This window comes from Cicer arietinum, chromosome 6 (genome assembly GCF_000331145.2).
Source record: "Cicer arietinum cultivar CDC Frontier isolate Library 1 chromosome 6, Cicar.CDCFrontier_v2.0, whole genome shotgun sequence".
In the NCBI taxonomy this organism is placed as follows: domain Eukaryota; kingdom Viridiplantae; phylum Streptophyta; class Magnoliopsida; order Fabales; family Fabaceae; genus Cicer; species Cicer arietinum.
Genome location: NC_021165.2, coordinates 10,996,240 through 11,010,272, shown reverse-complemented (window position 1 = coordinate 11,010,272; position 14,033 = coordinate 10,996,240). Strand labels below are relative to the sequence as shown.

At 31.2% G+C, this 14,033-nt stretch overlaps 3 protein-coding genes across 4 annotated transcripts in view; 2 read left to right on the top strand and 1 right to left on the bottom strand.

Moving 5' to 3' along the window:
• LOC101495325 (putative pentatricopeptide repeat-containing protein At1g03510) overlaps positions 1–6,595 on the bottom strand; it is a 15,953-nt gene extending 9,358 nt beyond the window's left edge. Inside the window, exons 1-3 of the mRNA XM_027331007.2 lie at positions 6,205–6,595; positions 5,415–5,828; positions 5,044–5,312 (exon numbers count right to left, since the gene is read on the bottom strand). Coding sequence (XP_027186808.2) covers positions 5,044–5,312; positions 5,415–5,828; positions 6,205–6,595 — 1,074 coding nt within the window. The remainder of the gene's footprint in view (positions 1–5,043; positions 5,313–5,414; positions 5,829–6,204) is intronic.
• The window catches only part of LOC101492971 (uncharacterized), a 61,217-nt gene that overhangs the window by 45,246 nt on the left and 1,938 nt on the right, over positions 1–14,033 (top strand). Inside the window, exon 3 of one of the 2 annotated variants that reach the window (XM_073370411.1) lies at positions 66–319. The exons of the other annotated variant lie outside the window; for it this stretch is intronic. The gene's annotated coding sequence lies outside the window, so the exon portion shown is untranslated. Of the gene's footprint in view, positions 1–65; positions 320–14,033 lie in introns of those variants that run through there. 2 annotated transcript variants of the gene reach the window in all.
• LOC101494369 (uncharacterized) overlaps positions 12,832–14,033 on the top strand; it is a 2,805-nt gene continuing 1,603 nt past the window's right edge. The window contains exon 1 of the mRNA XM_073370441.1: positions 12,832–14,030. Coding sequence (XP_073226542.1) covers positions 12,906–14,030 — 1,125 coding nt within the window. The 5' untranslated portion in view covers positions 12,832–12,905. The remainder of the gene's footprint in view (positions 14,031–14,033) is intronic.

Below are 14,033 nucleotides of genomic sequence, written 5' to 3'. Positions count from 1 at the left end.
CATATTCAGATTAAAGAATCATTATATTTGTAAGCTTATGAAGAACTTTTTATGTGTGATATCAGGCTATCTGCATGTCAGATTACAGAAAGCCAGAGCATTACTATGATCTGCTAAGAAGATAAAAAGGAAGAATAGTAGCAGTAGCACATTGTTTCCAGCTAAAGGAAAGCCTTCATTGTAGTATGTTTGAGCTAGTGGGCTTTTTTCTTTCTTTTTTCATTTTGGTGGATGGATTTCATCCATTATTAGTACAAAACTTGATGTCTTTGATAGTGGTTTCAGTTTTTGGATTTTTTATTCAATTCCATCAGCGTTTAAATTAGATTTTGGTATTCAATATCACTTGTGAATGCATGCCTTTTTTTCCAAATTCTTTTGGGCAAAAAGTGAAAATGTGTAAACAATTTCAATTTTGAGAACCGGTTCGGTTTGGAATATTAAACCGGTTCATTGGTTTATAGAACCGGTTTGGTTCGGTTTTACAAACTGTAAACTAGTTCGGTTCGGTTTTTTCTGAACTGAAAACCAGTTCAGTTCGATTCGGTTCGGTTTTCAAGCATAACTGAATTTTGCCCACCCCTACTTCGTATGGAGAATGTGATCGATTTTGTTACGTAAATTTTTGTACGTTGTCAACTAATTACCAAATATTTTTTGTATGACATTTAAGATATAATAATATTTTTTGTATGACATTTAAGATATAATATGATTTAAGTTACATATTTTTAATGATCCAACAAATGTGATTAATTGATACTTTATATTGTAAGTGCATATGCATTAAATTTCATGTAGAGAAAATGTGAATTTTGTGCTGTTTAAAAAATTTAGGCTCACAAAATATGAGAACAAGTGAAGTTTGTCACTTGAAAATCTAAAATAAGACTATTTTATAAAACTTCAAAATTATTTTGAACCAATTTATGAAGATTTACACTAAGACTACTTATATTATAACAAAATGTTAATATATATTACCTGTGAGTCTCGATTAAGTTCACCCCAACAATCATCTAAAAGTTAATAAAAATACATCAAATACTATTTCATTATAAATAATGCATTAATAAATTTTATAGAAGAAAAATGAATAGAAATACAACAATAACAATGATAATATACACTACACAAAATGTTGTTCAAATAATTAATTAGTTCAAATAAATATTTTAACTTTAATTTTTTAAATCATTATCAATTATTTTGAACATATCTAAAAAAGGTGATAGAAAAATACAATAAAATCTTATTAAAGATAATTACTTTTTAACTTTTTCTAATGTGCATAGGTAAAACCATCTTACACTATGATGAGGTTAAAAACATGAAATTTAATTACAACAAGTTTATATTTTCAAAAAGTAGATGAATTCATGAAGGTGAAAAAATATCATATATGATTGCTTCAATTTTAAACACTTAGTCTACGATTTAACATCACATGTAACCAAAATCTGCAATTATGCAGAGAAAAGAAGCATGCTTCCTACAAGCATTCAAGATCTAATCTATAAGCTTTGTTCCTCAAAACAATTTCATGACCTTTCCAACTCTCAATACTTCTCTTTTAACACATATTCTACTCATTACACATAAATTTAAATGCCAAGCTTGTGCCTGTTGGTCTTAGAATAGCCATTCAACCTTATGTTTAGTATTCTAAAACATTTAAGCTTTGTAAGATTAGAATTATTATGCAGAAGTATAAGTATTTAAAAGAATTTTTTTTAAGTTACTTGATATGTGAACAATAGTTCACTTTATGACAGAACCACATGAGATAAAAGCATGTTTACTCCACATGAGATAAAATGAGAGTATAAGATATTGGCTAGAGCAAATGCAATACTATTTGTAAAATCCCAACCCAACTATATTTCCATGATAGAACTATAAGTGAGTATATTAGGTGGTTTAACTCTATCATGCATCTCATCGACAAGCTCCAAATCATATGACATTCTCCCAAATTTGCACAAACCATCAATAAGAGAATTATAAGTTACCACTTCAATAATGAATTTTTTGCATTGCATTTCTTCAATCCATTAGAGTGTGGACAAAATTAACTACTTGGTCGTTTGAATCTTAAGTATCACAATCAGAGGCAGTGAACCTTCATCATATTATGTTTCTGAGTCGTGTGTAGAACATGTCTTTAGAGTTAGCTTCCAAAGTGGTGACATTTATCATAGTCAAATTCGTTGACTTTATTATGTTCAATTGACTATTTCATGTTGCATTATCTTTTTCACGTTATGTTGAATTTTTCTTGTGATGTCGACTTTTTCATCATAGACATTGACTTTCCTTAGAGTTAGACACTTTGGTTTTGTTGGAGGCAAAGTCTAAAAATCAGAGTCAGAAGTAATGTGAAGTTTAGAGTCAAACTCAATCATCTTTTGGTGTTGAATTACTTGTCAAAGGCAACTTAGTCGAGAAAGAGTAGCATTATATATCAGAGTTGCGTTGTTGAAGGAAGCTTATTGGAGCATGTTGCACTTGACTTTAAATTCCTATCTTCAGAGGTTAAACCTTAGAGGCTGTTATTTTTGAATTTCGAAAGAAACTTTGAAAAAACAATTTATGCCACCGAAAAATATTAATGAGTTGAGTCACAGATTAGGTCGCTCACTTAAGACGTTTCGAGGCATTGTCCAAATTGTACAAGGCAGACTATCAACCATGAAGTCTTCAGGATAAAATAGCCTAGATACATTATATCGGAGTTCTATTGCACCTTAGAAAACCATTCTAGAATTACACCCTCAATATGGCAGTCGAATGATTGCCACTCGTAATATGGTACTAAGATCACTCGAAAGAAAGAGAGGAAGTGAGAAAGAAAGGGGGAGAAGAGAGAAAAGACGCGGAGAGCTTTTGGTGTGATTTTCCAACTGAGGAGAACCCTCTATTTATAGAGAAAATATGCAATTGGATAAGAGAAAAAAGAGTGATCCATTAGGTATGATACACTAAACGTGCACTCCAATCTTTAGGTTTTTTACCACAGAAACGTGCGTTCCAATTTGATGAGCGAGTCCACCAAGAAAAGAGAAAATAGCTAGGGTTTGACCAGAGAACTGAGTGCGAAATTGGGGGCAAGGAACCAACTAGATCAGATGTTGAATGTTGACTCGGTGGAGGACAATTACGTAATTAACGTATCAATGAGAGATAAAAAACACAAGCATTCGTTTAAAATTAAATAAATAAATAATTTATTAATTTTTCATATACTAAAATATAATACACCACTTAGCCCAAGTCAGGCGCGACCGAGCTGGACAGATGGCGATGGCAGCGTGCGCGCGTGTGGACGTCAATTTTGCATGTGTTCTTCCTCCTTTACAAAATTGGGGTATCCCTTGGAGCACATCTCAAGTTTCATACCTCCACCTTATAAACACTACTAGTGTGTGTTATCCCTCATATCCTTATTTTTCAATCCACACCAACACTAGCTCTCATTAATGTCATTATTATTTTCAACAATCTTCCATAAATATCATTATCATTTTCAGCAGAGACAGATTATCAGAGTCAAATCCTTAGGCTCAGATACTTAGAGGCAACAGGCAAAGGAAATTTTTAGAGTCTCTAATCATCAAGTTCCATAGATAAAGAGGTTTTTGGAAATTGGCAAAGGTTGAAGGATGTTGTTGCATTGTTCTTTTTCATTTAGCTATGTTTTTTTGTTTCAAGCAATCATTCTCAAAACCAAATTGTTAAATAGTTCTATTTTCGAACAACATGTATCCTGCCTAGGAATTATGTATTTTCTTTTAAACACAAGAGAGGTTTAGAACAAGAACAAAAGACAATATCAATTTTTCTATAGTATGATTAAAAAATAAACTAAAAACACAAACTAAGTCAATGCATATTAATCGTAAGTTATGTCAATGTATATTAAGAGTTGAGAGCACCATTGATTATATCCATAACAAAATTATGTTACATACAATTTGATCAATGTAACGTTCCAAATTTTGTAATAAACTATGTTCCATAACAAAATAACCTTGTGACAGAGAAATGCTATACAAATCCCTATACAGTTGCTCTTATTTGAGATGTAATTTTCATTTTTTTTTAATATTTGTACACTTGAGTTCCATTAATGTCTTTGTTTCCTTTCATTGAACTATCATGTGGATTGTAGAAATAGTTTAACCTATGGAGTATTCCACTTATACTTTTTTGTATTTTCTCTTTTAGGTCTCAATTATCACTTGTAAGCAGACTAGTGTTCAATGTCTTGCTCCAACAAGTTATGAACATGGTAACGATAATGTAAAAAGAATGTTGTATATTATAAGTAATTTTTATTTCAATACTATTATTTTCAAAATACTCTTCATTTATTTTATGAGATCAAAAAAAGTTTGAAGTTAGATTCTTTTGCTTATACTTAAAGCTAGGAGGAGAGTATAGTGCAATTTGAAATTTATTGAATACTTTTGTCGAACTTTATTTTGTGTGGAAGAGTGGGATGTTATTACTTGTAACTTGAAAATGTGACACAATGCTATATAAAATTCTTGTGTTTTTTTTTTCAAACTTCTCTCGTAACAAAAATTATTTTCCATCTACATTAGCACAAAAATGAAAGTAGTCATCAAGGAAGGAATGTCTATCAGATAGGATAATAAAGTTATGATATTTTCAATTTACATGTCTTTCTCTGTTTTGAATCACATGAAAGTAACAAGTATCACTTCACCTTAAGCCCTTACTTTGACTAGAACCAGACTCAAAATTCAACTACACACTGATTTTTTTTATTAGAAAGCACTTACCAACATTCATGGAAATGATTTTATGTTCTTCTAATGTTGGGGCCTGAAAGTACTATTGACATTACCAAATGCAAGCTCAACAACTTGTTGCATAACCTTAGCTCTCAGGGGTTCCCCCAATCTATTTTCTTTTTCAGTTAATCTTTCATTGTTACTGCAACAATTTGATTAATTTGCCGCGACAAACATTAAATCAACCACTAACTTGAACCTAACTCCAACCACATTCTTTAACCATTCCTTTACCATCTATCAAGTATCGCATTGTATTTGCCTCGTTAAACTTTCCAACTGAGGTATACAAATTAGCCATTAATACATAACTTCTAGAACTACCTGGACTAAGTTCTAATAACTTGGCAGCCGCAAGCTCTCCCAACTCAACATTGCCATGGATCCTACATGCACTAAGCAACGAACCCCAAGCCCGTGCTTGTAATTCCAACGGCATCGCCTGAATTTTAACTAAAGCTAGGTCAAGTTGTCCGACTCGGCCTAGAAGATCTACCAAACAAGTATAATGTTCTATTGTAGGAGTTATTCCAAAATTTGTTTGCATACTTTTGAAGTACGTTAATCCATCTTCTATCAATCATGAATGGCTACATGCAAGCAAAAGACTAGTATAAACAATGGTATCCGGTTTTAACCCTTCTGAAGTTGTCATTTTTTCGAAGAGGCTGATAGCTTCACCCCCCATTCCTTGGATGGCATAACTATTTATCATGGAAGTCCAAATAGTTAAATCTTTATCTTTAACCCTGTCATATATTCCTATTGCTTTCTTGATGCTACCACATTTAGAGTACATGTGTATGAGAGACGTTTGAACTTGTTGGTCCGATTCAAATCCGTTTTCGAAAATGTACTCTTCAATCCCTTGTCCAGTGTTGAGTGATCCCAAATCAGCACAAGTTGATGAAACAATTGCAAGGGTTGCTTCATTAGGTCTAGTTTCTGTCCTTATCATCCTTCTAAATAGATTCAATGCTTCTGATGGATAACCTGAACGATCATATCCTGCAATCATCGATGTCCATGATAAAACACTTTTTTCAACAATCACATCAAATATCCTTCTAGCAAATGTAAGGTTACCACAATTTGCATACATAATTATTAACAAATTTTAAATATAATCCGCTTCACCATACCCACATTTGAGTACAAGAGAGTGAACCGATGAAGCTAAGAAAAAGTCTCCTAATTAGTAACACAACAAAGTCAATATCAATACTTTGACGTTGCATTTGATTAAGTAATTTAAACGCTTCAATGAAACTCCCAACCTTCACATAACCCCCCATGATAGTTGTCCAAGAAACAATTGACTTTTCATCCATAGAATAAAAAACTTTCCTTGCTTCATCCATTTTTCCAAACTAAACATACATACCCATCAATGAGTTAGCTAAAGATACCTCAAAACACACAAATCCAAGTTTGATAACACAACAACGTATCGACACACCCTGCAAAAGAAACACAAAAGAATTCAAATCCGAAGAATAACCTGATAAAATCGAAACAAACGTCGACGCACTCGGTCCAAAACCAACAACCAACATTTCTTTCAACAAATTCATTGCCTTGTCCATCACACACACACACACACATGAATAAGCCGAAATCACAGTGTTCCACGACACAACACTTCTCTGTGGCATTTCATCAAACACCTTTCTTGCAGATTCTATAATGGAAAACTTTGAGTACATATCAACAAGTGAAGTTTGAATAAAAGTATCAGCTTGGAATCCAAGTCTAAGGACATGTCCATGAAGCATTGTACCGTGAGGAATTGAAAGGAGATTGGTACATGACTTGAAAAGTAAATGGTATGTGAAAGTGCTGCCATGAACACAAGAGTGTTGCATTAAAGAATATATCTTTGGAAATAGAGAAATTAAAACAACAACTAAGCCTAATTTTTTTGATCGAATTACCAAAACATATTTGAAATACAAACTAAAAGTTTAACTTGATTATATCAACAACAAAATCCTTTTACATGTAATTTGATCAATCTCAATGTTAAAAGTCTTACTTGCTAAATAATAAGATTTGAATTCAAAACATCTGGAAAAAAAATCTCTCATTTCTTGATTTTCAAATTGTCCACTCATCGCAAATCAAATTAAATTTATTTCTTTGACGCATTACAAGACCACCTGAAAAAGACCATCAAATTGGTTAGTGTGATTGATTGCATTCATAGGAAACTCATTAGATTGTTCCAATCAACTCAAAACATCATACCACACAAATTCAAAAAGACGACACAAAAAACAAACTATGAGTTGTTTCAACTTCCCTACAATCTGTTACATATTGTTGATCTTCAAAAAAAAAATGATTACTCATTGGAACAAATTATCATTTGTAGACAACCTATTTTAAAACTACCTCCACACAAATAAAGATAATTTTGAATGAACAAAAGAATGTCACACTAAGTCTTGAAATGGAGGTCCATTGACACCTGCAACAAACTTCTAAGCACAAAATATGTCTCAATCCTTGCGTATTGAGTTACGGTGGTAATAGATGTGTAGCAAATTTACTTCGTTTGATCTACAATTTTAGTATGTTATTTCTAGAACTGAGTTTGTTATTTTAATATACAATTTACACACTAATTATTATAGTGGAAGTTTTTAGTACACTAGGTCTATAGTTTTTATTCTCTGAAATCTCATATTTATTTTTTTGTGAATGGTTGTCAAGTGGAATTGTATTTTTTGTTTGGTTATTTATATGCACAAAAGAGGAAAAATATTTTGAATTATAGAGATAGTTATCTCTAATTTTTTCCCAACACATATTTATTGATCAACATCTTAACCTAGAGTCCCTCTGACTCTGTATTTAATCTCCAACATCATTTATTTAATAGAACTTTATTAAAAGTTTTCAAATATCAAACTCCTAATCCACCATTATCTAAAGACAAATACACATTATCTTACTTGACACAATGAACCTTAGTCACTCTGTACCGATTTATATTTTATGAATAGCATTAAAGATTAACTCAAATAATCTCTCTACAAATTATAAGCAATATTTGACTAAATTATATATATTAAATAAGTTGTTTAGACAAAATATATTAAAAATTACTTAATTGATAAGGTTAAATAAATTTTAGTTCCCTAAATATATCATATTTCATTTTTAGTCATTTTAAAATTTTTCTTTAAATACCGATTCCTCAAATGTTTTGTATTAATAATTTTAGTCCCTACTTTTAAATAAACTTATAATATCGTTGATTTTTTTTTTTAATTATTGTTTGCATGTATATTTATAACATTATAAGAATATTCTCTACAAAAATTTAGAATTTTTAAACAAAAGATAAATTATAAATAAATTTTAAATGTTAAAAGCTTAAAAAAATCATATTTAATTTATCATTTGTTAAAAAAATTTAAATTTTTGTGTGATGAATTATTATAATGTTCTAAATATCCATATAAAATAGTTCAAAATTCACACAATACATATGAATTGATTTAAAAGCATGAACCAAAATTGTTTACGAAAAATATTTAAGAAACCATTGTTTGAAAAAAAAAATTAGAGGGATTAAAAATGAAAGATGGTTATTTATAAGGATCCAAAAATCTGATATGTCATGATAGTTTAAAAATATTTTATATGGTTAGTGTATCTTAATCGTTAGATCACAAAAAATATTCGACTTTGTAGTCTCTATAAAAAATTATCAACTTTTTAGTCTTAAATTTTTGAATTCAATTTTAGTCCTTATTTTAAAATTTTTTATAAAAAATAATACTTTAAGTCCCTTATAAAATCAAAATAGGACTAAAAGTATATAATTTTTTTATGGATTAAATTTAAAATGTAATAACTTAATAGGGACTAAAAATACTATATGTTAATTTTCATCTTCTGGTATCTAAGAGATAATAATTTCGGTATTTCGAAGTTTGATCAAAAAGTCAAAAAATACAATCAATCAAATATTCCTTCTATTAAGATTTAAACTCATATTCTCTAAAACACTTTATCATTAATTTAACTATTTAAACCTAATCACTTAATTATTTAAAACATTTCTTAAATTTTTTTTGTAAAAAATAATACTTTAAGTCCCTTATAAAATCAAAATAGGACTAAAAGTATATAATTTTTTTTAAGGATTAAATTTAAAATGTAATAACTTAATAGGGACTAAAAATACTATATGTTAATTTTCATCTTCTGGTATCTAAGAGATAATAATTTCGGTATTTCGAAGTTTGATCAAAAAATCAAAAAATACAATCAATCAAATATTCCTTCTATTAAGATTTAAACTCATATTCTCTAAAACACTTTATCAAATATTCCTTCTGAATATGACATTCTTTCCGCTAAACAAAGCACCGCCGTCAAAAGAATGTTTACTAGCAATTGGATTCGTCAATGAAAATCATTGGGTACAGGTAAAATTTATTAGTGTTTATTAAATTAAATTAATTAGCATTGTTTATTAAATTAAATTTATTATTGTTTATGATATTAAATTAAATTTATTAATGTTTAATATTTTATTGTTCATATCAAGTTGAAGTCTAATTGTCCTTTGCCACCTACCTGACAAAAATGGAAAGACTATTGTAGTGAATGTGCAAAGACATGAGAAATAGCTTGTGCAACACGTATGAAGCAATGGGAACACATTGATCGATCATTTAGCAAATCATCTTGTATTTCATTAAATGAAGATTAGAATATATTTTGTATTTCATGAAATGAATATTATAATTTAATATATTTTATTTCATTACGTGTTATCATTTACGTTGTCATTTATGTTTCAAAATATAAAAACACAATTCGATTAACACATTCGATAATCTCAAAATATCTCAATATAAAACAGAACGATTAAATATTCAGTCATACATAACACAATAACTAATCGTCATACAAGCGACATAATTCACTCAATATGTCATGAATCTCACTAAATGGTGTTACCATATCTAAGGCCCTATGTGCAAGCTCAGCTGCACTACGGTCTCTACGATCTCTATGGTCTCTACCAGCATGTGCAGACGATGATGGACCTGCATGTGCAGCAACAGTAGTATGTGGACTCGAAGGTGCAATAGTGGATGGAGGGAGAATCAAAGGATGTGAAACACTAATGTACCATGCATAGTAGTCTGCAGTGACCTCTACAGGAAAAGTCGCAACAAGATATAGCCTTCGAAAGGTCTCTACAGATGATCTCATAGTACTCTGCCAGACCCAATCTATATTGTCCGACATCGGATGAACGTCATACGGAATGCACTGAATACGACCAAATTGTCGAAGACATCGCTCTGGCAAATATGGGACTGAGACTCCACCACATAGAAGATATCCAGAAAACATCGAAATCGATACAAACGGATGATTAGCTCGATCATCATCATATGGTGTAAACACTACATCCTCGAGCAACAACGCATCAAGTCTCCGACGATATGCCATCAATCCACCTTTGACAACATGTTTTGCAGTCCACCTACATGCTCTTGGAAGATGCGCAGGAACCGCTCCTCTATCACCCCGCTTACAGATCCTAGGAAAGTGCTCGTAAATCCAACACTGCAACATAATTAACATAATAAAATAACAACGTAATAATTAAATTAATAATTAAATTAATAATTAAATAAATAAATGACACAACTTAATATAAATGATATACCTGTAGTAGAGTCATGTAACCTCCCAACTGTCGAGTGTCGTGGACAACTCCATCTCCCAAGTTGTCATAAAGGAAAACCAATACCGCGGAAGCCCACGAGTAGTCTCGACAACGATGTAAATCAATAAAAAGAGTAACGTATTTCGCCACAACACGCATATGTGTTTTATCGGAGAAAATAGTGCAGCCAACTAAATGCAACAGATACGTTCTAGCCGCACACTCAAACTGGTTAGTTTGAATGAGACGACTATATAAATCACGCAACCATTGCAATCTATATTGGACACCCCATGTTGCACCTAAGTACTCATGTGCAGCTCTTGCAGCATTATTAGTATTCATATTCAAAGGTGCATCAAAAATTTTACCATGTGGTGAGATGTGAAGGAGAGTCGCGACATCGTCTAAGGTGATAGTCATCTCTCCAAATGGCAGATGAAATGAGTTGATCTCTCTATGCCATCTTCCAACAAATGCGGATATCAGACCAGCATCAGCCATTGTGAGGTAGCCTGAAGATAGATGCATCAGCCCAGATTCCTGAATCCAATGCTCTACAGGAGCTAGCATAGGAACTTCCGCAAACTTCTTCAGTTTCAATCCATGAGTAATTACCTTTAGTGATCCACAATCCTGCGAGTAATTACAGAACAATTGAGATTAATTAAATAAATTTAAACATAAATCAACTTACACATAAATAAACAAATAATTAAACATATATATAAATATACAATTAATTAATTAAACTTAAAAATAAATATAATTAAACATTTATATTAATATATAATTAATTAAATAAACTTAAACTTAAACTTAAACATAAATATAATTAAACATACAATTAATTTAATAAACTTAAACATAAATAAACAAATAATTAAACATATATATAAATATACAATTAATTAATTAAACTTAAAAATAAATATAATTAAATATTTATATTAATATATAATTAATTAAATAAACGTGAACTTAAAAATAAATATAATTAAACATTTATATTAATATATAATTAATTAAATAAACTTAAACACAAATAAACAAATAATTAAATATAAAAATAAATTAACATATACCTCTCATTCCCATAACCTCCGAGCCACGTGATGCTCGTACTGTGTCAATAGACATGTCACCGTCGGTCCTCCGGGAAATCCGGTCTGCTGATCCTGATCATCAATATCAGCAGCATCATCCGACTCATCAGCATGTGCAGAAGTATCATGAACATCATCAGCGGCATGCTCCATCTGTGGAGGCTGAGGGACATCCTCCTCCATATGTGCATGCTCGGTGGACTCAATATCATCATCCTGGACCTCCTCTTGTCTTCGACGACGCTGCCTAATTGGACGATTTGCTTCGTTGCGTCGTCTGTTTGATGCTGTTGGTGGAATTCTCTCTACACCATCACCTCTGTCACCTATCAAGTTACGAATAATTTGACCAAACGCACCTCTCATTCTAGACACTGCAATATATCAATATTAAAAACAAATGGAAAAATATTTAAAAAACCCCAAAAAACCATTTCGAAACTTTCACTGGAAATGAAACTTTCGAAAGGTTTCGAAACTTTGCATGCATCTCAAAGTTTCGAAACGTGTTTTTTTCGTAACTTTCAGAATATTCGAAGCTTTTACGTTTCGAAAGTTTCGTATTGTTCGAAACCTTCGAAAGTTTGTACGTCGAAACTTTAATATTCAACGAAACCTTCGAAACCTTTGTACTTCGAAAGTTTCAAGTTCAAAGAAAGTTTCGAATGTTTAAAAATTTCTGAAAAAAACATGTTTCGAAACTTTCGTATTCAACGAAAGTTTCGAAGGTTGCCTTACTTTTGCACTTCGGATGTTTGAAAGGTTCGAAGTTTTGGTAGGGTGAGAGAATCGAATTTTTCAGAGTTTCGAAGAAATGGGTGAAAAAAGGAAAGTGTGTTTTTTTTAGGGTTTTATAGATGAAATAAGGGGCAGTATAGTCTTTTCCTTATGGTTGAGGGGGTGGGAGGTAAAAGAGGGGGGGGTATAGAGTACAATTCTCATCAAATATTCCTTCTATTAAGATTTAAACTGATATTCTCTAAAACACTTTATCATTAATTTAACTATTTAAACCTAATCACTTAATTATTTAAAACATTTCTTACATTTATAATTTATAGAAGTTAAATTTATTTTAAATTTAATTGGTATATATAATGTAGTAGAAATATTTTGATATAAAGCTTGTTATTTCTGAATTTAATAATGAGAAAAAGTTTATTCTTTTTAGGCAACAAAACTAAATTCTTGTTGAAACAAGGAAATTGACATTGAAGCTTTATAACATGAAGGGAGAATCTGCTTCCAAACACAATTTGTTGATTGTGACAGACGCCAATGTCAATTTCAAGATTTAGGTATGTCGCTGCTGTTTTTGTTTTTATTCCAAAGTTTACTCCTTTTCAATTTCCAAAACACTATTTTTCAACCCTAAACCCTCAATTTGATAATGTTAATCATCTGGATGCTGTTTCAATCTTCAATCGTTTGCTCCATAAGAACCCTACCCCACCAGCCATTGAATTTGGCAAGATTTTAGGTTCCATTGTGAAAGCTAAGCATTACTCAATTGCTATTTCCCTTTTTCAACAAATGGAAGTTAGGGGAATCAACCCTGACTTAGTAAATTGCAATCTCTTAATGAATTGTTTTTGCCAATTGGGTCATATCACTTTTGCTTTCTCTGTTTTCTCAAAGATTCTCAAAAGGGGTTATCATCCTGATACAATAACTTTTACCACACTCATCAAGGGTTTTTGTCTTAAAGGTGAGGTTCATAAAGCATTGCACTTTCATGACAAGGTGGTAGCACAAGGATTTCAGTTGGATCAAGTTAGTTACGGGACTTTAATCAATGGGTTATGTAAAGTTGGAGAAACAAGAGCAGCTCTAGAGTTGCTGAGACGAGTTGATGGGAAATTGGTTCAACCTAATGTGGTAATGTACAGCACGATTATTGATAGTATGTGCAAAGATAAACTTGTTTCTGATGCATGTGATTTATATTCTGAAATGGTTGTCAAGAGAATTTATCCTAATGTTGTCACTTACAATGCACTAATTAGTGGCTTTTGCATCATGGGTCAATTAAAAGAAGGAATTGATTTGTTTAATAAAATGACAATGGAAAACATCAACCCAAATGTGTATACTTTTAATATATTGGTTGATGCTTTTTGTAAAGAAGGGAAGTTGAGAGAAGCTAAAAATGTGTTTCTTGTGATGATGAAAAATGACATAAAGCCGAGTATTGTTACTTACAACTGTTTAATAGATGGATATTGTCTTGTTAATGAAGTGAACAAGGCTAAGAGTATACTCAACATTATGGCCCAAAGGGGAGTGGCTCCTGACGTTAGGAGCTACAGTATCATGATTAATGGACTTTGTAAGATTAAAATGATGGATGAAGCCATGAACCTCTTCAAAGAAATGCAGTCCAGAAAAATTGTTCCTGATGTTGTA